The 27,176-nt window shown below is 34.9% G+C and overlaps 1 protein-coding gene across 1 annotated transcript in view; it reads left to right on the top strand.

Annotated features, from left to right (window-relative positions):
* Nucleotides 1-27,176, top strand: part of LOC119837679 (nuclear factor 1 B-type) — a 51,661-nt gene that overhangs the window by 18,299 nt on the left and 6,186 nt on the right. The window contains exons 2-11 of the mRNA XM_038363410.1: nt 15,222-15,377; nt 17,451-17,642; nt 18,291-18,474; nt 19,544-19,615; nt 21,805-21,900; nt 22,241-22,402; nt 24,335-24,442; nt 25,074-25,192; nt 26,036-26,144; nt 27,161-27,174. Coding sequence (XP_038219338.1) covers nt 15,222-15,377; nt 17,451-17,642; nt 18,291-18,474; nt 19,544-19,615; nt 21,805-21,900; nt 22,241-22,402; nt 24,335-24,442; nt 25,074-25,192; nt 26,036-26,144; nt 27,161-27,174 — 1,212 coding nt within the window. The remainder of the gene's footprint in view (nt 1-15,221; nt 15,378-17,450; nt 17,643-18,290; nt 18,475-19,543; nt 19,616-21,804; nt 21,901-22,240; nt 22,403-24,334; nt 24,443-25,073; nt 25,193-26,035; nt 26,145-27,160; nt 27,175-27,176) is intronic.

Consider the following 27,176-nt stretch of genomic DNA (forward strand, 5'->3'; position numbering starts at 1 on the left):
CACTGTACACCCTCACTGTCAGCGACGTCAGCTCATCAAAAGCATCAAAATGACATTATTTCTCAAGTGATTTACCATTTTTCCGATAATAGAATTTGCCGTCTCGCTCACAGCGCCGAGGCGTTGCGCAAACGCGGCCCAGAGCTAAAACCGCTCGGCTAAATTTAGTTCTGCAACTGCATCGCATCGTGTCATGCCCATAGAAAACATTAACACCGTTCCCAGACGATATATGGGCACCGCATACTCGCAGCCAGATTTTCAGCAACACAAATTGCCGAATAATATTCAATTAGGTCGACAATATTGATGGTAGGCTCCGGGCCGCAATTTTGGTTAGCGCATCTGCTGTCCATACACGCGTAGTAATATACGATTAGTTTTCCGATCGTTCTCCACAGCCGGACATTATCAGCGTAGACTCGTCCCCAGTAACGATTCGAGTCGATTTCGCTCGTCTCCCAAACTGTTGGGACACTTCTAAATATAACCCCACACGCCGTCTCGGCCATTTTTCTTCGTTCGACCGCGTACGGCGTCCGGCAGCTTGCCAGAACTACGTCACAACCTCTATTACCTCATAAACGCTTAACTTTAGGAAAGGACTTTAAAATTAGCAAGGACGCCCGATGGTGCGGTATTTCTGTGTGACACCAGAAGTTTTGTAATTACGCAAGACGCAAGATGGCCGCCCAGGCATGGCGGCGAACGCGGGAGAGGAGAGATGGGCTGTCACGGTGTATTTATGAAATTCGACTTAAAATAGATCGGAGTAGTGGCTACGGGCGAGTCACCTTGACGGAGCGTTATGTAAGCTTCTGCAGATCGCATCGTACGCCGAAATCGATTTTCAAAATGTCGAAAATTCCACGCAATCGATGACGTATCGATGAGTGACGTCCAGTGTTGCCACTCCTCCGGCTAATAAATTTATTGTTTGGCATGTAAACGGATGCGTTCGAGCCAAGAAATTACAGTGTTTAGTAAAAAAAATATTGAATGAACCGGCGGAATGATGGAAGTGTAATCGGGAGCGCCTTGCAGCCCTGCCAAACACTATCTTGTTTATACTTCAACGCTTGCAACATTTTTTGATTGTGCCATGTTTACTAGCGGCCACGCCGCGTCTGCGAGTATAGGTTTTTTCTTTTTAATCGGGCCTTTAATTACTTCTTTCCTAATGACTCCGGTCGGACCATTGAACGAAGGCACTTAAGTTGGGAGGACGTGACTTTCTTTATTTCTAGTGGCAGTCTAATTTTCATAAAAGAGCACTGCAATGCGCATCTCTCATAGCAACCGAAAATACTAATGTAAAAATACTTGAAGTATTTCGATAAGCCTATAAGATATATTACGGCGGCGACAAAAATATCAACATTACACTAAAATGTTTATGTATAACACTTTATGACTGTGATTTAAAAATATATATAAAGTATTTCTGTTATACACTTGTCTTTTCAAATTCAGGAATCGCTTAAACTATTTTAATAAGCTTTTTACGTCTTCAGTTTGTAATAGTGTCAATAATATTTAAAAAGGTGTCAATTCGTACATTTTAAAAGGAATAGTTCTAGGATGTTTCAGACGCTTTGTATGCTACAAGAGCGGGCGAACGCATAGCATTTCAAGTGTTTTCTATGTGATGAATTAATGATCAATGTATGTTTAAATCGTATGTGGCGTCTGGCGCCGTCTCTTTTATGTTCCATGTACCGATGATTTATGAATCTCGATTAGTTTACATTACAATCGGATTACATCGATATCGCCGTCGCATCACTAGCCGGACACCCGTCGCCGCAAATTATTATCGACACTGTCATAACTCGGCGCATTGAGCATAATGCCAATATGCAAACGTTCGGGCCGTATCTTAGAGTAAACTGGAGACAATAGTTGAGTTGGCTTGCGAGGATTAGTGATGTGTGGCTGTAAGCCGGCGTGTGAGGACGAACCGGCTGATTTGCATACAGCACCCGTTAAATGTCATCCCTACGTTCGGGGCCGTCGTCTTAAGGGATTTCGGAGTTAACGTGAATAATTTTCGACGATTTTCGCCTCTTGATTGCTGTATTTGCATGTTTATAGCGCGATGGTTGCACTATTGCACTAATGGGTGTGTTCCTAGTGCTTGTGAGTTTTAACTGTGACGCAGTTAGCGAGGGTTGCACGCTGGGGGTTCGACGAATAAAGCAACGAAGTTTTGGATAACGCCAGGATGCTAATTATGCAAATGGTTTTTGTTCGTATGATCAGCGTTGGCCTTTTTGTAGTGTGGATGTGAAGCCGGAGTGCGTATTGGATTCTATACGTAAACAAGCTTTTGCCCGCGGCTTCGGCGGCGGATGTTATACACAACCTTCCTCTTGAATCACTCTATCTATTAAAAAGACGTCGTCAAAATACGTTGTGTAGTTTTAGAGATTTAAGCATACAACATACAGGCGCGGAACCGATTTTGCTTTATACTATGTAGTAAAGTACGATGTGAAGTTAAAGGAAAGTTTTAAACGAATTGAACTCATAACCGTATTTGTTTTATGTGTAAAGAGAAGATTTCATTATATAATAATTACAACAAGATGGAAATTAATAGGTTTTAACTGTTTGCCCCGTCTTTGCCCGTGGTACATATATAGCCCATGTCACTCAGTGTAGATGCAGCTTTCTAAAGGTGAAAGAATTTTTGAAATCGGTCCAGCAGCTTTTGTGTTAAATCATTACAATCATACATACAAATGCTCCCTCTTTTTAATTATTATTATAGTGTACTAATATTTGTGGTTTCACTAGACACCCATTCGCAACTGCGCAAAAACTTTTTATCTGTATATTTCACTATATTTTAAGATTTAACCGGCCGAATAGATTAATTATATTGCTAAATCACAAAATAATCTATATCACTTCCAACTTATATAAAGGCGAAAGCTTGTGAGTATGGATGCATGTTTGTTACTCTTTCACGGCAAAACAACTGAACGGAATTTGACGATACTTTGCAGTTATATAACGCAGGTATCTGAATAAAACATGAGCTATAGATATACTTTTATCCGTGGATTCGAGTGAAATGCCAGCCATTACATAAATTAATAGTTTTTGGGTAATCACTCGGTTACAATATAAATATAGAAGTAAATATCTGATGATCGGAATAACAAGGTATATAATAGTACACGATATAGAATTCAAAGTATTCCATGAGTTCTCAGTTCTGATATTGAGGGAAAGAGCAGATTGAGGTTAAAATTTGTAGGATTACATTTGATATTGCAGCTAATTCATGCTCGAATGCAATATAATTTGCTTAAAGAATTCAATGGAAAATCATTTCGCCATTTTAAATACAACTAAAAACTAAAAAGGGGTATTATATGAATTTTTACTGCAGAGACTTAAAATTATACAACACAATGTAATTAATTATTTGGACAATTAGACTGTGAGTAATTTATGTATTAAACTGCCTTCAAAAAGAAGCTAAGCAATTCTACAATCGGAAATTTCATATGACGTATTGATAAATTCTTGTGAATACATTTATGAAGCTATCCGTTTATGATTATTATTTTTTATATAATTTTTAGAAGGGAAAGGGAAAGGAAGGGGAAATGTTATATCAAAAGACGTTGGAGAATGTATAAAGCATTTTTATAGAGTTTTCGAAAACTTCCTTTTGGCTTGTCTTTGTGTACTTAAACTTATGAAGGTGGTTTAAAGAACCTATTAATAATAAATACTGAAATAAACAGTCAAGTTTACACATACCTAGTAACTTATATAAGTTAAGTTAAGTTATATAAGCAACTTGTGTCTTGAGTGTAAAATAATTCTAAGAAAGTATCTTGAACTGAATTATATTTTTTATACTGGATTAAGTATGGTCTATCAAATACATATTTGTTTCTGTAATTTTTGTCACAATACACTTAAGACTTGGTATTTCGGGATACTACCACCCAGTGAACCCAGCGATCGGCTCCCGAAATTGTCAAACCATTAACCCCCGAGCTGTTGACCCGAATAAACCACCACTCAAACAGTTATGCAATGACACACAACAAAACAATGGCCATTAACATAACGTATATTATACAACGCATTGTAAAAATGGCTGCGTGATTAGAATATTATTTGGTTTATTTGCAAATGATTGTGGCCAGTGCATCGTTCGCTGTTCACCTTGTGTTGTGTATAAGGAATATAAATAAGATGCACTTGGTTTTGATTTGATCCATGTTAGCGGTTTACCGTGGGATTCCGCGGGCATGCGTCGATTTTGAACTGGAGAAATCGTTGAAAAAGAATGTGACGTCATCAAACGCGATCGGATACAGAACGTAATCAGATTATTGGAGCGATTTGAAAGAAGAAAGAAGAGAGAAAGAAAAAACCTTTTTTTTTATGTCCTAGCGGGCAACTGAGCTGGTGATTCGCCTGATGGTAAGCGATCACCACCGCCCATGAACATTCGCAGAGGCTCAGACCTCTGAGAATGCGCTGCCCGCTTTTAAGGGATAAGGAAAGGATTGATGACTGGAAAGAAGGAATAGACTGGGAAGGGCTAGGAGAAGGAAATAGGCCTCCTAACATTTAAATTTGAAGTGTGTATACACTTCCTACAAAAAGGTTGTGTATGTCAGTACCCTGTTAGTTTTATGACATTGTAACTCTATATGTCCATTTCCTTGACGGGCCCTACAGCCTCAATCAATGGACGGATTTTAACGTATAAGGTGTCGTAATCATCATAATTGTGGTGACATAAATATAATAATAATAAAACGCGAAAAACCCAGTTTATGTTCCTTTGCATACTGTAAATTAAATACTTTTGATCTCCTTGTTCTTGTTTATTAATTCTTTTATTGCTCTTAATAAAGCTACAGAAAAAACTTTATAAAGTTACATATAAACAAATGGCGGCCTTATCGCTATATAGCGATTTCTTCCATGTTATGTAAGTTTCTTTTTAAAACCTTATATTTTCAAGCACTTATCTATTCATGGTATCAAAATCCACTCATATCTGTAGAGGAATTCGACAGTCAAGTATTCAACATAACATCAGAGACAGAAAATCTCGGGCTCTTGTAATATTCCTAAATTGGAACTGCCCGGATTTTGTTTTCATCCTCATGTCTTGAGGATCAATAAATAATGGTTTACTTTATCATATTATACAATACTAGCTGCGCCCGCGGTTTCACCCGCGTCCGTATCCCGTAGGAATATATTTGCCTATATGTTATTCCAGTTGTCCAGCTGTCTACGTACCAAATTTCATTGCAATCGGTTCAGCAGTCTTTGCGTGAAAGGGCAACAAACACACACATCCTTACAAACTTTCGCATTTATAATATTAGTAGGATAGGATTAAGATCGTTACTCTATTTAATAATTATTTGAGTCTCAGAAGTATATTAATCGCCTGAGTTTTTGGATTATCCTATCGATATTATCCCCACTACAAACAATTCTTGCTAGTGGAGGCCATATTGATTTTGGTCTGACGATGGTCATGAATGCATTTGTTAAATCATCTACACAAACTTCTATTTCCGATAGCTCTGCTATCTCATTTAGGACGAAAGATAAATATTATTCAAAAAACTAAAACTGGACCACACGTAGTCACAAGCTTTCAAATAAAAATAAAATCATCAAGATTGGTTTTCCAAATCGCTTAGTCAGTTCTGAGGTACAAAAATCAATAAAAATACATTCGAATTTTGAAATATGAACACAGATCAAAAGATCCATGTGTGTGTAAATGACGTCACCACAAACAAAAGCACATACTACATATTAAACCGCCGATTTATCACTATTACTCTGATAGAATCGCATTAGGAGAGGCAGCATTAAAAGCCATCAAGTCTATTAGAATTCCGCTGTCCTCCATATTTATTCGCCGGAGTCCGCTGCAGAATGCATTCGCTACATCCGGGTGAGGTACATTCCCTTGTGATGTTTAGATGGTGGGTGGACGGTGCACCGTTTAATTGCTAAATGTTCCAACTCAAACTCAAGCTTAATCTCAAGTACTCAAGTATTCAGCTAAAATTCTTTTAGAGCATTCGTAAACTCTAAAAGAATTGTATTTTTTAGAGTTTCTCAATGCTCTAAAATCTATATAAGCTATTTACGATGCATTTAATAATTAAGGATATTTCAAAGATTTAAGACACGTTTTAGTCATTGTCATTGGATCTTCAACAATTTCTTAAATATGAAATGGGAATTATGCTTTTCATAATTAAGGATATAAGCGATATAAAGCCTTGTTTCTGTAACAATTAAACAGCCACTTTAATAATATAAATTCCAATTTTATAGTATTAGTTGAAAATCAAACACGAGAAAATATTCAGTGTTCTTATCATGTTATCGCGTAGAAGCTAGAATTATGTACGTTAATTAGTCTTTAAGAAAATTTAAAATTAAGCACAGTTAAGTATATGTTAAGTTTTGGTTTAAGCGTGTTTTAATAACAGACATAAAAAAGTGGAGGATGTTATTTTTGTGATAAAACATGAATATAGAAATCACAGAAAAATCTTTAAATGGTATTCTATAAATTGAAAGATATATTCTGATAAGGGATTGAATATAAATATCATGTGTTCATGGTGATATTAAAATTGATAATCTAGTACAACCGTTGTTCTTAATTTTCTTCTTATTCTCTTCAATATAATATCGTTAAATGACCTTCAACTGCCTGTAAATTTAGCGTTAGCTCAAATGACAATCGTGAAAAAGTAAGTGATTTATGGCTGCAGTGGAAACTTCTAAATTAGGTTACATTTAATTTGGCTCCCACTCAATTTGCAGTTCGCAAGGTCAGGAATACATACAACTGTTTGTATATTTTTCACGTTATCTACACTTTTTGATTTTTTATCTGACACTGGCAGATATGGTAATACCATATGAGAAAAATAATGCGCAATGTCTATGGGTTTAGAGTGCTTTTGAGACTCGGTTTCTATTTTTAAACGACGTTCCAAAAAAAAGTTCTTAATTAGACAGAATTTTTTGTTTTTGTTACTCGATAATTCCACGGGATTTTATCCGATTCATGTGATTCTTTTTTGTGTTTGGTGGGAAATTGTTGTCATTTGTCATATGTCATCACAGCATTTTAATTAACCGTTTTATTCCTCGTAACGCTTTTCATTACATTTTTTATATACCGTTAATAAATTTGTTCTTTTTTATATCCATCATGGTTGTAAACTTCTTCCTTCCTGTAATGTTTACAGATCCACAAGTTTATCTTTGAATGGGTGAAAAATTTTATTATGGCGAATTGTCATTGTTCTGTCAACTTCTAAAATTTAACTTGTTAAATATGTCTAGAGATATTAAAAGTAATACCCGGAATCAATCGTAAGCTTAAATATTATTCCAAAATTTTACACAGATAAAAAGAAAACCTATAGTTCACTCCACAATGTAGAAACTCCATTGATTGCATCACACGTCGGGTTATATTCGCTGCACGTGCCCATGTCTTTGACTTTTCCAAGCAGGATCTCGGTGTTACGTCTTTTATTGACATCTTTTCTCCTCGAACCGTTTGTTTTGAATGGTTCTGAAGGAATATATAGTCTTATACTGAATTTATAAATGCATTTGAGAATAAAATAACACGCATGTCATAAGTAAACATCAATTTTCAAAAGATATTTGGATTTTTAATTTAAAACAGTTAAGTTAAGGGATAATGCGATTTTTTTTGATAATTATAGCTAACCTACTCGTACAAACCTGACAGTGTAACTTTACATTTAATAAGTATCCTTTTTTCCATATAATTACTACTTTAAACTTTTATAGCATTATATGTCTTACAATTGAAAAGCTCGCTGGTTACACTATTATGAAACCAATGCTTAAAAAAAGAGTATACGGCAAATTTACAAATTTTAAATTGCTCAACCCCTAAACATACAAAAATGGGGCCTCCTACAACATCACATGCGTAGAATCTTTCATAAAAATTTAGTAAAGTGACCAAAATTCATCGCTTTTAGAGGATATTCTGAACTTTCATTAGATTGCCCTTATAGCAAGTGAAGTCACAAATAATATTGAACGTTGCATTAGTATGGGCTGAATGCTCTCCGATACCTCTAGAGGAAGGTCGGCTTGAGTGCAAGCTGGTGGTGGCAGTGAGCGCGGGCAGCGATTCCATACGATGTAGCGTTTGGTGGTATACAGTTTGTGGTATATATCGCTTGTGGTTTTATAACTCGAGATTGCAAACTCGCAAAAATTGCGTTCCTTTGGAATTTAATGCAGTATTTCTACACACACGATTGTAATATGTGTTTAAAGGTGACACATATAAACCCTAGTATGGCGGCTGTATTAGCTACAGTATAGTGAATATGTATTTAAGGGTTCTGACGTTTGTTCTATTATTATGTAATAAAATATTTATATTGGTATATGAAAGGTTGTAGATATAGTCTAAATAAGCGTCAAATATAACGCAAGTTTCCTTGCCAGTAGTATTTCGAAGAATACAGGGATTTAGAATGAGAAGGTGACGTTGTTCATCAACCATTACCCAACATAACTGTGTCCCTTTCTACACCTGTTTATAAAAAGCGAGTAAAAGAGACGCAAAAATAAACTAACCACAGTATCGCCGCTGTAACCGCCGCCGCGCACCCAGTTCTTGAAACTATTTTCTATTTCAGCAAACAGTTCAGCTGTTACACTGCTTCAGTCGTGAATGCGATATAAATACGTCAAACTACACAGTGAAATCACTATCAAATAGTTGCTGTTCCATTTGATTCAATCTCCAGTAAATATTTTTAAATATTTACACAATACGATGATCATTTGCTTCGGGCGGAACGCTTAGCTTCCGTTCGTGAGGTTAAATATCTTACGAATAGATGTCTATTGTTTTAGACCTTAATACATTGAAAAAGGAAAGGGGAGTTGTAAATTATAGGATGGGCTTTCGTCCAGCAGTGAAGAAGTTTTGGATATACTTTGATATGTATATATACATGGATTCACATATTATAGGCGCAAAGATTGCTCATGGGATTTAATTTTCTATAACCGTTGATGGGAAGAACACTTCACTAGCCACGTGGCTCATAAAATATCATAATTACCTATAATCCTACGTAACATATTCAACCATATGAAGATTTGTTGGTTGCGTCAAAGTCTAGTTTTGTCGTATAAGAAAATCTATTTCGTTTTGTTTAATACTAGCACCGCCCGCGGTTTCGCTCCCGTAGACTACAAAATTATATACTTTTGGGATTTTCGAAGAAGCATTATATTATTAACGACTTCAAATGTTCATATCTCGATAACTGTTTTAGAAAAAAGCCTATTTAGAAACATCAATAACTGCAGAACCGATTTTAATCAAACTTTTGATTCCTAAGTTTAAGTTTACCCTTAGGCAGAGGATGTAAGTAAGCTTAAGCATACCCACAACATACAATAACACAATGAAAAAGGAATAATTTCAGACAAACATATATTCAAACAAATAAAGATACACTGGTGAAATTTGGCATACGTGTTTAAAGCCTGGAATAGGCTAACATAACCAAAAACTGAGTAATTCTGCTATTTGTGAATTCGTTTATTAAACAATCTTCTCCCCCTTTTTGAAGTCGGTTAAAATAGAGCTAATTCGTACAAAATTCTGCAAAACATATTTAAGATGACGTACAACGAAATCCAACGATTCATTCTCTTTAAAAGTCTTAAAAAGCATACCAATTCACAAACCGCAGTTATAGGGTAGTTGTACGTCGTTATACGACATGTCAGTTTCATTATTTTAAGTCGGTTGAACAGTTAAACATAATAAAATTACGCATCTGGTTTGAAATATACAGTTAAGAGTTAGACATACCTACTGAAAACCACATACCCAAAAGCAAGGCCTCAAATTTTACGATGAACAAAAAAAAACAGTTTTCTTTGATGGTCGGTTAACGGGTTGTTGACGAATTGAAATGGCGGTTACGATACGGTTACGATACGATACGATACGTATGTTTTTTTTTGATTAATTTATGGCGGTTTGAGCGAATTCGGTTCGAGATTGGGTGAATCTGGGTTTCTTGATTCGTACAAGCGAAAATGTTTTAAAATACTAATTTTTGAATATGTTATATATAAGGGCATATTTATTTAATATTTAGTTTTTTTTAGCTTTGAAATGCTTTATAAATGAGAGGCTAGGCGTTGCAATGGATTGGCAAAAAACGCGGGTTCGAATCCCGCCTTGTGATCAAATTTTTTCTATTCTTTCAAAATTTCTCAATTTCTCATGTTATAGGTAGTTGAAAGGATCATTTATGGAAATGAGCGTGTCGCATTTTCGAATTTACACATGCAACCAAAGTTATATTTATACTCATGAATGTAACTGATAAACTGATTTAGTTTTTTATTAATTTGCGAAACATGTATTTAATTTTAAATAACATTACATTGCAAAGGTATCATGAAAATATGTTTTCCAAATATGAAAGAAAAAGGCAGACTAAAGATTGTCGTAGCCTTTCTTTCAAATATCATCAGGTTCTTGCTTTTGGTTTCGGAACGCCATTTAGCAAAAGTTGCTGAAGAGTTAGCTATCCGAAGACAATGGGTGAAAACGATTGTGTTTATTTGATAGATGTATGATATCCATTGGCGTTATAGTGAAAATATTAAGAATATAAAGCTGTGGAAAGCAGGCAATATTTCATTGTCACCGCTGAATATTGCTCAGAGAAACCAAGGGTTTATCCGGAGAAATTCTTCAAAATGCATCGCAAATACTTTAAATATTCCAGGCTCGTTCAGGTTAACTACCTAAATACATATAATCAAATTCTGCATTCAGTTTACAACAATGGATATTTATTGTAGAATTACGTGCGCTGCTAAACGTATGCGTTCACTTGTTGCGCGCCAAAACGGCACGTGACAAGATGGCCGCTGTATTTTTTTTTCACATAGCAACTTTCCGCGTGTGCTATGATTTTGGCCTGACTCCTGTGTGACGTAGCGACCCAGATAGGTAAGCCAACCGGTGCCACGGCCAAGTCCACATGGGTATCCCCGATGAACCAGCGCCAATATCTATAAAATAAATCGCGGAATACAGATAAAAAATAATAATGAATCGCTGACGTAGGATTTGGCGCCAAAATCTTCGGGTGAACGCTCTCCAGTTTGGCAATGCTCGTGTTTTGGAAGTATTTCTAATAGTTTGTTTGGATCGGTTCGCTTTACGAGGATGCGTTTGTAAACAATGTTTACTTTTATTCATCGCTTGTTTTAAATATGTAAAATTTATTACAACACTACATCAAATATCTTCATTATAACGGAATAGATCGAGTAGTTGTGTAAACGTCCTGGAGGCAACTTCTTACAACTATTCAATATTCAATACAACTTTCCCAAATATCTGGCTATAAGCAGAAAATGATTGCAATTTTCCATGGCAAGTTCCACGCGCTCTCAACTGCACATGACGTGAAAATTTCGTTATAAACTGTATTTGTTAAGGGCTGTTTCATAAAACGTTTTACCATTTCTTTGTTCTATTTCTCAATTCCATATGAATAACTGTCACTGGATTAGAAAATTATAAACAATAACCTCAACTGTAGCCTCTTTCAGCTCAAATGTCATTTTCTATATGAATTTCGCAGTAAATCACATAACTACTGAATTCACTTCTTCACAGACTATCTAAGTTTCCAGCTAGTTTAGCAGCGAATAACTTTAAAACACAATCAAATAAACACGTGAAAGCGATATCATCTCAGCATCAGGGCATATTGTACGGAGATCCAACAGTTTGCCAAGTCTTACTATTCAGCATTTGTTGCTCATATACGCCAAATATTCGCGCCTTATCGCGAGCGTGATAGTTTTATGACGCCATTTTGTATTTTCTATTTCGCGCGCTTTTTCGTGTCTTCAACATGGCGGTTGTGCGCTTATGCTCCGGTTATGTTATTTTTAGATTTAGCTTGCCTTTTATTTTGTTACTGTTATAACTGCTTGTTTAACGAGGTGAGTTTTATTAAGATGTTTCGTAGGGAAGGTTTCTTAATTTATTTTAAACAGTCTGTCGATGGGCGTAAGATCATCTTGATAGACGTGAAGTCAATTATTTTTTCAATCTATTATTAAAATTCTGATAAAGAAATATGAGAATAAGCTTATGAGCAACATACTAAATGCAAGAATATAGAAACAGTGCTAACTGAAAGATAAAATTTGTCTGCTCATATTAAAACAAATTACTATACAATTATAGACAACCGGTACTTGTAGACGACTTGTATTACAATTGTAGAGGAGCGATTTGTTTTAAATTGCATCTATTATGTCTTAAAAAATTAAAAAAAAAAACAATAATTCATAGCTATCAGTCCAATTTATTGAATTAGAAGACAATTGGGCATAATTACACAATAATCCAACGCATAATTATTTCAAAATAGTAAAAAAAACATTGCGTCTTAACCAACGCACGAAAGACGTACGGAAAGACGTACGCTGATGTAAAAACGTAACACATCGTAAAGAATTTCCGATAGTAAATGAATAGAAGCGTGCTATTTAATAGGCTTATTTATCAATGGCAAATTGGCAAGTTTTTTGTGTATTTCATGCCAGGAACACGCACGTGCTGGCAGGGTCCTGCCAAGCTACCTTGGCAGGCCGATTCGACGTCTGCGGTGTAAGCCAACGAGATGTTTTGACGCCTTCTTGTTTGTATACTAGATAAATACTATTAAAATTGGATTATAAATTGTATTTTTCACGAGCGAGATGAATGAAGAATGTGACTGTTGTTTTTTAATCGCTCTGTTTTATAGAGCTTTTACACCTACTAATCACAGTTCGCGTTATTTGCTGATAATCTATCAATTTGAAAAGAAGATCGTAAAATTTCGGTAAATATGTAATCAATTATTACTCATTCATAGTATACGGACACGTTACAATTATAAAACCTATCAGACAGTAACACGATGCGCGAATTTCTTTAGATATTTAATGCAATTTTTATGATATTATTTAACGCCACGCTTTGTATACTCAAGACTGAGAGGTCAATAAAATAATTATTTATACCATAGATAATAAAAAATATAAAAATAGTTACCAGTCCCCAAATTAAACATACAGGAAATAAAATATATCTGCTTAAAGGATTTATGTTATATTTACACTTAACGAAGCACCTACTTCAGGGGTAAAGGTCAGATGGCCCATAACGACACAACCGCCTCGCAAGATCCGTGATTCATGAATGGTAAAATTAAATATTTGGCAGTGCGATCAGGGAAGCCCGCCACGTGGGCAGGTCCTGGCAATCTGTTTTGGCATTACGTGTTGCCAGCCAATTTAATGTTTTGACTAGTTCATTGTTTATGGAGAACGTAAACCGTGTTTAAAAGATTTCATTCATACGGCCGGTGCGCGTAGGTGAAGTGGAAGGTCAGGTGATTGGAGTTTTTGTAACGCGCGTTATTCGCTTGGATTGCATGATTCTATGGATTTTATAGGCAACCGGCGGTCCTCGCGCCTTTGTCCGTAGATTGTATAGCACTCAAGGATTGCATATATGTTCCAGGATGAAATAATGTTTGAAATCGGTCCTGTACTTCCTGAGAGCGTGTTCGAAAAAACAAATTTTACAAAATTAGCTTTATATTATTGGTATTGATATGCGTCAGAAGATTGCTATATCCACTTAGATTCAATTTATATAGAAAGAGAGCGACATTTCAATTTTGTTTACATTTTAATATGACGGTTTAAATCATTAAGTTTCGTTGCATATATGTAGATATTATTCAACACAAATAATATAGGTTATTCTTATACAGTTCGCTTATAAACTTAAGTATAATTCAACATTGTACCCATGCAACCACCCACGACAGTGAGTGCGTATTTTTCGTAACCTCACCAGACTGTGTCGAGTCAAATTTCTCTGAAACAAGCAACATTTTCTTCGAACTGGCCATGAATAAAACATGGCGAATTGACAAGCATGTCATTTATAATTTGAGTCTCGAAAAAAGTATAAAAACAAATACATTCCAATACAGCTAAAAAGGGTTGGCGATAAATCAGGATGGCACATTTGCATATTAAGTTATGATTCAAAGCACAACAATACAGCATTTGTTCGTGGCGCGCGATGAATGCGTGATCGGTGACAGTGACATGTGTCAATATTGGCGGGTTTTACGCGGCCTGGATAGCCTAATTCGATTTTTAAAACATTTTTGTTGTGTGCCAGTGACGTTCTCAAAAATATTTGGCCTAGTTGGGAAAAAAATAAATGATTATTATATAATGAATAGCAGTAAGCTTATTCCATTTGCTAGAATCGGGTAATAAATGATGTTCAGATATTACCCGATGATGATGATGAAATGAGTTATACATTTTCGGAACTTTAATTTAGAAACATGAAGCCAAGGTCACATCTAAATATTCGTTTGTTTGATGTTTTCACAAGACTTAAAATAATTTTATATACATGGAATATCTTTGGAAATATATAATATTATAATAAATAATATTAAACGACCGTGTTTCATACTACATTATAAAAAAACATATGAAAGATAATATTTTAGTTTTTCTTTGATGAAGTAATTAAATTGTTACTACTTATTTAAGTTGGACTCCTTATGCCTTTGGATTCGTCTTTATGTTATGAATGCTTTTGTTGTAAATATATTATACTGTATGATCTTGTGATATAAGGAAGCTCTAAATCTTATGTCTTGCTCTGAGATTATGTAAATCGTTGAGTAAAAGCGAGACAACACGATTTCGTGCTTTCTTCACAGGAATAATGGTATCCTTTGGGTATAGATTTGTATTATCTATATGTTTGATATTGAATTACGCTCTTATTTATAAAAGAGATTTTTAAAGTAAATAAAAAATTTCTTTCCAAAAGAACTGCTGTAAATTTCTCTATGATTTTAAGAGATAATGTAATATTTTAAAGAAAGTTGAATATTCAGTTTATTGATACAAAAATTTTGTGTATGGTAACCACACTTTTTGAGAAAATCTAATAAGGTGACCCTTTGTGCAAACAAGGTTGGGGTGATCAAAAATTTCACAAAATGGCTAATACTTTTACGATTTTCCTCCACCCTTCTGACTGTTCACAGGACGAATTCCATCCGTTCATAGAGGCCCTGATGCCTTTCGTTAAGTCCTTTTCATATACCTGGTTCAACTTGCAAGCGGCCAAGAGGAAATATTACAAAAAACACGAGAAACGGATGAGTCTTGAGGAGGAACGGCATACCAAATATGAGTTACAGGTATTTATTAATTTCAGTTGTAGAAAATAATGATTGGTGTTTTTATTTAAGTTGAGAATTTTTCGATGCTTCAAAGAACACATAAACATGCTGGTGCTCGGTTGGTGCTTGGGGATAGAATTGTGGGAGTCGAGCATGCTTCGTCACGAATTGGGCCAGCTCGCACCGGGGAAATATATAAATAATATAACCGGGGAAATACCACACCCCAAAGAAAACCAGCGGGAAATAATAGCATGCTATCGTGTTTCGTTTGGTGAGTGGGAGAGCCGGGGGCCCGTTTCCTTTTCCTGTCCTTTCCCTGTCCATTCCTTCCCTGCAGTCATTAATCCTTTCCTTATCCCTTACTCCTTAAAATCGGGCAGCGCAATTACAGAGGCACTACCTTCTCGAATGTTCATGGTCGGTGGTGATCGCTTACCATCAGGCGAACCACTAGCTCAGTTGCCCGCTATGACATAAAAAAATAAATAAAGAAAAGAAGGTTCGTATAGACAGTAGACCAATAGACTATGAACCTTTATATTATGTATTGTCTGTCACAGATTTGGCTTCATTAACTTAAAAAGGCTCTCTAGACTTAATTTTACTCAATTTCAGTGTATTTTAGTATAATGTTTTTCCTTCGTCGATTTGAGCAGTGATGGCATACACATGCGCAGATAATTTGAGAAATTAATTTGTTTGTTGCACGCTCGTCTGGTCTCGAACCCCCGAGTTATCGATTTTAAGACCGTGTCCACCACTGAGCCACAACTGCTTAACCGAATAATTAATTCACATAAGTGGTCTGGTTACTATTTATTATAAGTTTATTGTTTACTTTAATACAAATTAAGTATTTATTAACTAATTTTACCAATTTGTTTATTTACAAGCTTAAATATTTTCGATTCGAGTAGGTTATTATTTATTTTTTTATTAACATTTTTGTTTTTGTCGGTTTTATTGAATTAAATGCATACTGGTAGGTAATCCAATTGAACACCACCTACTCTAATGTTAAGATACAAGAAATCCTATACAATGGTTGCCTGGCAGAGATCGCTAATGCGTGATAAGGCCGCCTTAAAACGTTTCTTTCCTTTCTTATTTTATCTCACCATCATTAGTTAATCATTTTCAACACACATGTTTAATGTGTTTGTAATTTTTGTATTGTATTGTAAACAGTAAACCCCAGTAAGCGAATCCGTTTCAGACATAACGCGAACTTAAAAGTTGCGGTATTATACGGCACGCCATAGTCTACCATAGCTATTCGGCTAGACGCAATGCGCTAAGCTTCCCTTGTCATAAATTCAAGTAATTTATACAATGGCCGATGACGTCACGTTACATAAGAATGTTGGGAAAAATTGATACGGGGCATGGTATTTGTGAGCTGATGTTTGTATTTCATTGGTTTTGCACGCTTTTATCAGCTTCACAGTATCACAGATAGCGTAAGATATACTAGACCGTATGGTTGTACGGAGACCTCCTTTGGATTCGATTTTGAGCCAATATGAACGGACAGATTTAATCCGAACTTTATATACTTATCAAGGATCGCTGTCATTAGAAAAGTTTCATTAGTGGGCCGTGTTTTTTTGTTTTATGAAACGATATATTTTGTAGTGACGATAGCTGTGTCGATCGGATGTCATTGATTCCATGATTGTAGCAATTGAGACTTACCTTTGTTATTTTGCTGATATGTAATGATGGAGTTTGTTTGTTTGCTTGAACGCGCAAATCTTAGGAACTAACGATTTGAATGAAATTGGTATCAAATTAGAGAAAGAGACATTCATAAACGACATGGGATAGTTTTTATCCTGGAATTCAAGAATGGGAAATATATGAGAAGAACCGACCTGTATTTTTTCCTTTGACTACGAGAGCGAAGCCGCGGCGGTGGGCTTGTAATAAATAATATACCTATAGACGATAGTAGCTCACTGTTCTGAAATTTAAGAGTTCTAATTGGGTAATTACGACTCTTTCGTACAACTATACAGTATCTATGATACGCGTATGTCAGAACATCCTTTATATTCCTATCTCATATGCATGAAACACTGATTCCAGAACGAAAAAGCAGAAGTGAAGCAGAAGTGGGCGTCGCGGCTGCTGGGCAAGCTACGGAAGGACATCACACAGGACTGCCGGGAGGACTTCGTGCTGAGCATCACGGGCAAGCGGCCAGCTGTCTGCGTGCTGTCCAACCCCGACCAGAAGGGGAAGATGAGGCGGATAGACTGCTTGCGGCAGGCGGACAAGGTGAGCTGGAATGATGGGGAATCTTGTAAGCTCTTAGATCACTAAAAAGAATTAAGCAAAGTTGCTTCCAGCGTTTTTGTGTAGGCTTAAATGTTTAAAACTACGCAACGGATTTTGGTAGGGATTTTTTTATAGATAGAGCGATTCAATAGGATTGTTTGTATATATAATAACATCTATTAAACTATTGCAAATTTAATGCATGCGTAGCCGCGTGCATAAGCTAGTTATTTATGTTATATGCGTATATTATTTATATTATACTCTTGATATTATTTAAATTTTAAGTGTGTGCATTTTATTCTTGCAATGTTGTAACTAAATGGTCTAAAATACAGTTCCATCAAGTAATAATATAAATTATTAACTTAATCATACGAGTATGTTTGTTATTAAAATGTAACTTTTTTGTGATGGATTGTCTTTTTACCTAGGAAGGCCATGATATTATATCACGGTATGTTATGTAAAATTATATATAATGAGAACATTCATATATAAACATTTTCATAAAAATGTAAAGACACACCCAAAAAAAAAATTGAAAAAATTCATCATGCGTAGAGGCGCAACCCCTGGTCATCCGGGGCACAGCACCAGCACTGATCATCCATACAAACTGACAACAGAAATCTCCAATTATTCCAGGTGTGGCGTCTCGACCTAGTAATGGTGATCCTGTTCAAGGCGATACCCCTAGAGAGCACGGACGGGGAGCGGCTGGAGAAGCACCCAGAGTGCACGCAGCCGGGCCTCTGCGTGAACCCCTACCACATCAACGTGTCGGTCCGGGAGCTGGACCTCTATCTCGCTAACTTCATCAATAGCTATGGTAATGGGGGCGGTTTGCCAGGTCTCTCGCTCAGATTCTTATGTCTATTACAGTGAGATTCTCAAACAGACTCAATTTATGTTGTGGCTTGTATTATTTTACGGTGATATAGATATAATAAAACGATAATTCGCACGAGCTAAAATGGCGACATGTTTTTAATTAAAAAAGGCATTTCTATTTGTATATAAGTTCTTCATAGATACACACAGACAGATGCCTTATAACACAACGCTACAACTCATAATTGGGAATTTGTTTGAGAATTTAAAGTTTAGTGTTTTTGTTGTATTACAATCCATAACATTATAAATGAATGTACTGAACGTTATAACAAGTCAGAAATATAGATTAAATATATTAAAATTACCATTTGCAACTTAATATTGACAAAAACACTAACAAAATTAAGTACTTAGATAGTAATATACATTTAATATTTAATGTACAGTTTGCATAATCTGTGTTTAATAATTTTCTTCACGAACTTTTAATAGAATGTTCTAGAAATTCCCTTAAAATTTCAAAGATAATAATTCCGGGAGATACAAGAATATGCTTTCGGTACATATAATAAGATATAATATGTGTTTCTTGACAATAATACGAGGGAATATTATAATATAAATAGAATAATAAGACCAGATATTAAAGACTTTAAAATGAATATAATTTATCTGTTTTTCTCAAACATAGCTTCGCACATATTATATTATTTAATTTTAAAGATATATGTGGAGACAAATGTCTTAATCAGCCGTTCAATGAATAGCCTAGCCTCTTCATTAAACGACGCCGTACAACACTTAACTGACGTCCCTAAAACGAAGGAGATTCCATTCAACTTTTTGAGTTTGTTACTCCATAACTCCGTGGGTATTCAATCGATTTACGCGATTATTTTAGTGTTTGATAGGGAATTGTTGTCTATTAGTACCATTTTAGAATTTGGAGTCCTCCCCAGGGACGTCGGTGACCTGTTTTGTGTTAAATAATAAAGTCTTTGATATTATATACATATATGCATGTTATAGTTACTGCTTTTTTTATCAATATGGGAATGTTTCAGATATACTAAGCGGATCCCTATCGCCTCACCCCCCTAGAGATAAAGAGAATGAACATGAGGCAAAAAATAAAGGTAAATCCGACTAGCGTCGGTGTCGTGTCGTGTCGTATCCGTTACGGTCACTGAGAATGAGTTTTCGCACGCTTTTACAGTTCGAGCGGCGGTTGCAGAATCTGTTAATGAATATGATATTTAAGACAAATATTATAGTCGATAGTGAACCTTCTAATATTATAAACTAGCTTTCCGCTCGCGGCTTCGCCCGCGTGGAATTCGGTTATATCGCTTCCATCTCCCCATCGCGATAAAAATTATCCTATGTCCTATGCCCAAGTTCAGTTCTACTTTCATACTAAATTAAAAAAAAAAATTGGTTCAGTGGTTTAGGCATGAAAGCGTACAGACAGACAGACGCTTCACACCCCTGAACCGATTTGAATAAAATTTGTACCAAGATTAGGACACATGAGAAAGGATATAAGATAGGGGTTTCCGTTTAACGACGGGGCTTGTTTTTGATATAATCTTCAGCTCCAGTTTTGACTGTTGTGTTCCTTTTGACAACTAATATAGACATTTATTTATATTATTATAATAATAAAATTCAAAGTTCGATTTATTATTATTTCTGTCACTGTCTCTCTACTTTTGTATGGTATCTGACTTCTACCTTATATCTATTGGTCGAGTATTTGGAGATAAATAATATAATTATTTTTTCACCAAGTCAACAGGAATTCGTAAAATGAGTTGAATAAGAATATACAAATCGCTTTCATTTACATATTCTGGATGAATATTTAATTTCTCTTAAATTTCGAATATTTAGCAACCGTCGCTTGGCCTATGTTGATTGTTTTGCATGTAACGATTTTTGTGTTTAAAGCTTTTATCTTTTACTATGAATATAAGTAATTTGTGATTTATAATACATTGTACCATATTGTAGTTACATTGAAGAATGGATTCATAATAGTTATTTATATGTTATCTTTTCGATACGGTTGGTATTTAGAATTTTCTATTTAAATAAATCTCATCTTACGTTTGAATTTTAGTTAATTCAGATAATATTTCTTATACATGTATGTAATGATAATGAAGTGATTTTTTGTAGTGTGAGTAGATAGTAAGGTTATTGTTTATCACGTTTTGAAGTTAAAGTTTTTTCTTAGTACTCTTATACAGATAAAATATTGAAACGTCAAAAATTCCGTAAAATACTATTTGTGTTGTTTTAGTTTTCAAAATTTACAAATTTAAGCTTGTTTTGCTGAGTGTATTTATATATTTACATTATATGCTATCATTAAAAATCATTCTCAGTACTGTAGCGAAATTGATTGGTGTTTGCACATTTAGTAAGTTATTTTCGTGCATTTGAATCCCCATTGGCTTGCACCCACACTCATGCTTATGAATTTGATCAAATTGTTTGAATATCTGTAGTTGGTGTTCGTTCTCTTTCTATTTAATCTGTGCTCTTTTAAAATTCAAGAATAATTTGAGTTATTTATGCTTGTATAAAAAGAAACAAGAAAACTAGAAAGAGATAGCATTCAATGCATTATTAATGTGTGAGTGAGAGGAAATGTTAGCAGTTTTCGTTTGTGCTAGTCTTTATTTTTGGCGCGGGTTTAATGTTCGAATTTTAAAATAGCAATGAGGCAAATTATATATTGTATTGTGTTTTAATTTCAGTAAAATCTTTAAAAGAGCACATATACGACATTGGCGTGATTTTGTTGTTTGTTTGTTAATTACGTAACATTTTGTATATATTTTTATCTAAAACGTATAATGTCATACTTTACATTCTTTAATTTATTCTATGACTATAATCGTTTAAGATAACTCTACAATGGAATAATTCAATACTTTTTGCGAACGAAGCAGTGGGTATCACATGTTATTTTAGACGCCTCCACCATATTGTAGATATATTAAGTGTTTAACGTAACCTCTGTTTATGTCTATAATTTTTAATTCCACTGTGAAATTTGAGTTTTAATAGTCAAATGTCCCTTAAAGTCGCCAGTATGAGAAAGATGATGGAAATACTCCATTATTCCATCATATTTGTTATATCAAGTTCAAATATAAACCACTCCAATAACGGATCGATTTAAAAATTCCGTCCCGCGGCGTGCGCGTTTACCATTCATGAATCGATTGTTTATTGGCGCGGGTTATATCGTCTTGGAGGTGACGTCACATTAAAGTAGTATATAAGCCATAATGTGTGGATTCGTGGCTTTCAGGCTATACCCACAATCCGTACAATGGTGTTATATGCAACGATATTATTCTAGCGACCGGCGTCTTCTCGTCAAAGGAATTATGGAAATTGTCAAAAGGTATGTGCTTAAACGTAATGTATTATTTTGTTTTGTGTGTTATTTCATGCAGGTATACAGACTTACTATTACAAACCTTGGGACTAAAATAGAAAGATTTTCAAATGCAAATATTATTCATACCAGACAAAACGCTTCCCACTTTTCAGTGTAATGAAAAAAGCCACGATTTTAAAACCGTGTGAAAATCAGTGGCTTGAAAGTATCTTTAATGTATTATGTATTTAAGAAGATCATTGATTTCATTACTTCATATAAAACTAATAATATATCTTAGCTTCACTTACTTAAGTGTTACTTTCGCATGAACGACGTTCATTAACAAATATATACTTTCCAGCATCAATCCTACAAGAAACCGGCTCCGAATCACCCGGCGGTTCCGGCGGTGGCATTAAACTGGAGTCCACGTATTACGGCTACAACAGTCCAGCGCCGCCCGCCTTCGAGCCGCCCGCGGACCGGGGCACGCCCTCCACCATGCTCGTTGGACAGTGCTTTAGTGAGTTAGATATGATTTTTATTGTTGTTAGTTGAGATGACTTTATAAAAAATTTTTTTTTGCACACCCTACATTCATAGAAATTGCTTTGGAAGCTTCGTTTTTGTTGAATTACTTTTTGGAAACCCTTATTTGGTAAAAAATTCGGGATTATTAGTTCAGGTGTTTTCATAAATAAAATTTGTTTTGCAAATCCTACTTTGATAGACATGAATTCGGATGTGTAGTCTTTGATAAATAAATTTTTGGAAACCTTTAATCGAAAAAAATACCGGGTTCTAAATAAGAATTCTGAATAATTATATAAATTATAAGCACTTTGATTTCAAAACCCAAGTTCCTACAATTACTATTTTATATTAAAGTTACTTTTCATTAATTATGAAATCAAATTAATGAATGGTTGATATTAATATTAACATATGCATCTGATATAGCAAGTGTTCGAAAACAATTAAATAATAAACAATGAAAACATTAAATAGTCTGTGATCTGATGATAAAAATTTGCTGCGTTTATTAGTTTTAGAAAACGTCCAAGACACATGTTTTTTACAGTATTAGCGGACTTTGTCTGTGTACAACTAGTAGGTCCTGAGATAAGCGCGTTCAAACATATAAACTTTTTAGATATATGTTATTTGGAATATGGATGTATGGATATTGAGAAAACGTTAAGGGCAAGCGTTTTGGATTATTGTAATATCCATCAGTTAATAGGGCTATAAGCTATATTAGGTCAAATTAATGAGTTTACAGCCTTTTAATCATACAAGTACACATTTGAGCGATCGTTTCGACACCAATAGATTTCTTTTATGGACAACTATGTGGTCAGGTTTTGTCCTGCCAGGCCGCGAGTTTTTTGCTTTCCATAGTCACTTAACTAATATTATAAAGAAACTAGTTTTTTGTATGTTCGTAACGTTTTCATGCAAAAACCACTAGGCGAATTTTAAATATTCTTTCACCATTAGGAAACAATTCGACTTAGTGATATAGGCTTTATATGTACCACGGGCGACGCCTTGGCGAACAGCAAGAACGTAATAAGTACAGTAGTGTTATCTGGCTCTTAGACTATAGAGCTATTTATGCAAGCCGCGTTGGTCCAGCTATATATAGCTGGCGTGTGATTCAGTGATAGTTATTGATGTAGAGGTTAATGCACGTTTGGTGGTAATTAGTTGTTTTATGTGAAAGATTCTTTATAATTACTAGCTGCGCCTCGCGCTTTCTCCCGCGTAAGTCTGTTTCCTGTAGTAATATCGGGATAAAAAGTTGCCTATATGTTATTGCAGTTGTCCAACTGTATACGTACCAAATTTCATTGAAAGAAAAGAAAGAAAGAAAGAAAGAAACATTTATTTGTCAGGGACAGCACAACACACCAATGATAGAAATTATACAAATAAAGAAATAGATACAATTACACAACACATATATAAAACTACACAAACGAAAAATACCAGCATAAGAAATAAGGAGTGTGTCATAACGACCCTGACAAAAAGGAGACAACTCAGCCTCTGCTGCAATGTTGAGAACATTGACAGCGCTGTTTTTCAGTGTCCCCTTTATGAGTTAAGGTTTCGAGTGGCGACGCAATGGGTAACAGAAAAAATAAATAAATAAATAAAAAAGACATAATGAACTTACTAAAGCGATCACATTTTAATTGAAATAAAGGACTAATAAATAAATAATGATATAAGTTAATAATATTGCTACGTATACATAAAAAAAAAAATAAAAAAATAAATAAATAATAATAATTCATTAATATTCTTACACATTAGCAATTCAATGCAATCGGTTCAGTAGTGTTTGCGTGATGACATTAGCGAAGCCGGCGGACAGCTAGTTTATATTAATATCATTATTATGCCTAATTTATCTTTTAATTATAATTATTTATTTCACAATTTTCAGGTATCCCACACAGTTCTGCGAGTCTGAGCGCTGCGCAGGCGCCGCTAGTGCCTTCAAACACTATATTCTACCAACACGCACCGCCCCCCAACGACACACATCCCACTTGTAAGTGCTTTGAATTAAATAAAGATTATTATCAATTGTTTTGTGCAATGCTATCTAGTGGAAAAATATTTCATATCAAAATAATTTGGATTATAAATAAATTTGTTACAGCGCCATCTCTTGTAATAATATATTTTGACGGTGTTTCTATTTTTTTTCTTTATTAAAACAATAAAAAAAACGTTATCCTATCTTTCTCATTGGTCTGTTTTTTAGTTGGATAACATTAATTTATGATAAAGCTATGTGTTGCGAGTAATTTTACTATTATATATTACTCTTCTGCATTTTTATTTGACACACAAAAAGTTAGTTGTTCTGTGGTCCTATCCTTTTAATTTTTAATATTATAAATGCGAAAGTTTGTAAAGATGCGTGTGTGTGTTTGTTGCTCTTTCACGCAAAAACTACTGAACGGATTGCAATGAAATTCGGTACGTAGATTGCTGGACAACTGGAATAACATATAAGCAACTTTTTATCCCGATATTCCTACGGAATACGGACTTACGCGGGTGAAACCGCGGGGCGCAGCTAGTAATTAATGAATCGCGCTTAAAATCCCTAGGAAGTCTTCAATTTCTAAATAAGCATACGTAAATAAAACCACATAATTCACAATCAATTCCAGCATCAGACGGCCTGTCGAACCAGCATTCGAGCAAGTACGACGGCACGCCGCAGGACTCGCTCGGCGACTTCGTCACGTTCGTGTGCCAGGAGCCGCCCGCGGATGCGCAGCAGTTGCAAGTGAGCCTTTTTGGACATTTTCATGGGTTTTTTTTTTGGTGTTTTTTAAAAAAAAAATAGTGGATATTGCTTTATTTGTTCGATCGTAAGGGAAGAGGAAGGGATTGACGATTGGAAAGAAGAAATCGTCTGGGTGAGGGTGGGAAATGCACCACTCACCGTACGCCACACAGTGGCGTGCCACTATTTTACGCCGGTTTTCTGTGGGGGTGTGGTAATTGCCCGATGCGAGCTGGCCTAATTCGTGCCGGAGCGTGCTCGACTCCTTACCTAAATCTAAATCATCTAATCATTTTGATAAAGCTAAAGAGTCTATTTGACCTTGCTTATCTCAGGAACTACTGACAAATTGTTACACAACGGTTACGCTACTGAGGCTGCTCTCTTAGTCTGACATGAACTACTTATAAGATAGAATTACAGTGGTATAAAGGAAATATAGGTGTTATCCTAATTAACAGGCTTTTGTTGGCTTTAGCTGTATGTTTGTATGTGATTGACTTCTTTAGTATCGATTTTGATTTATATCCAATGGATAGATTTAATTCAAGCTTTTACGTTTGATTTATTGATTTGATTATTATCCTGATTAGGATCGCCAGGATTAAATAATGTCCTAACACTTATCTCCTTATGCAGAAGACAAATTATTGATTCTTTCATTAAATCGTGTTTTAGTTTTTTAATTGTATTATATGGCGTAATACGTTATTTACTTAATTTACCCATTGTGCATACAGACGTGCATCTTGACATTTATTGCATTATTAACAATAAAAGTATAGAATAAATATTACCAATAAGAAAACATTAATTACAAACACTGATTTATAATTATTTCAGGTACACAGTTTATCTAGGAGTCCAAAACCTGCTTATTTCAGCAGCTCCATGTTACCCCCACCACCCCTACCACCAATGGCAAGGCCTGTGGCGATAATAAGATCTACTGGTGAGTTTTTAATTATTTATTTTTTATGTCAAAATATTTTTTTTTTTAATAGAATACTCGAATGGAATACGAAATTAGTTTTTATAATAGAATAATGTATATTTATTCTTATTTTACTTATAAAAAAAGGTTACCTTTTATAATATAATATGTTCTGAATACTTCTTTATACTACTGACTATCGACGATCGTAGTATTGGGGCTTTAGAGAAATAAATATATAGCGAGATACAATAAAAACGACAAGTTTTTTTATCAAAAATAATGATCGTCTGGGGAGTAAAGTACTACTCCAGATTTAATATTAGGACCTAATGACAACAATTTATTAAAAACAAAACGAATCACGTCAATCAGTTGAAAATCCACAGAGTTATCATGTGTCAAAACAAAAAAAAAAAAAATATATATATATATATAAAGACATACGAGGTTGTCCATTCGACTATATTTTATATATATATATATATATATATATATATATATATATATATATATATATATATATATAATATAGTCGAATGGACAACCTCGTATGTCTTTGGAAACGCCAGTTATAATCATTTCACCGCTGCGCCGTTCATATCAAAGAATATAGCAAAGTATATGTACTACATTCTATACTTTGCTATAATTGAAAAAAAAAGGAATACCTGGCCGTACTATAAATATTGTAAGATTGTATGTTCGATTCTCTTTCACGCGAAGACACTGACCGAATTTTGATGAAGAGAAATGATAAGTTTACGCTGTAAATTTTTTTTAAGTATTCTATATTAGTTTTTTTGCGAAATTTCGTCAAACTGCGGAACAGTTTGTTGGCGATGAAATACTTAGTTCAGCCCGGTTGTACATTTTTTCTCTGAGGAAATCTGGCATAGATACCCTCGGTCCTGACTTATGGTCCTACCCACTAAAACCCCGTACGGTGGAGTGATGGTGGAATGGATGGTAGTGACGCGGTGCTCCCCACCGTCCGCGATCGCCCCGGTAACGCAATACCCCGTGACTTGCAGCGAGCGAGCTGGGCGC

This window comes from Zerene cesonia, chromosome 28 (genome assembly GCF_012273895.1).
Source record: "Zerene cesonia ecotype Mississippi chromosome 28, Zerene_cesonia_1.1, whole genome shotgun sequence".
In the NCBI taxonomy this organism is placed as follows: domain Eukaryota; kingdom Metazoa; phylum Arthropoda; class Insecta; order Lepidoptera; family Pieridae; genus Zerene; species Zerene cesonia.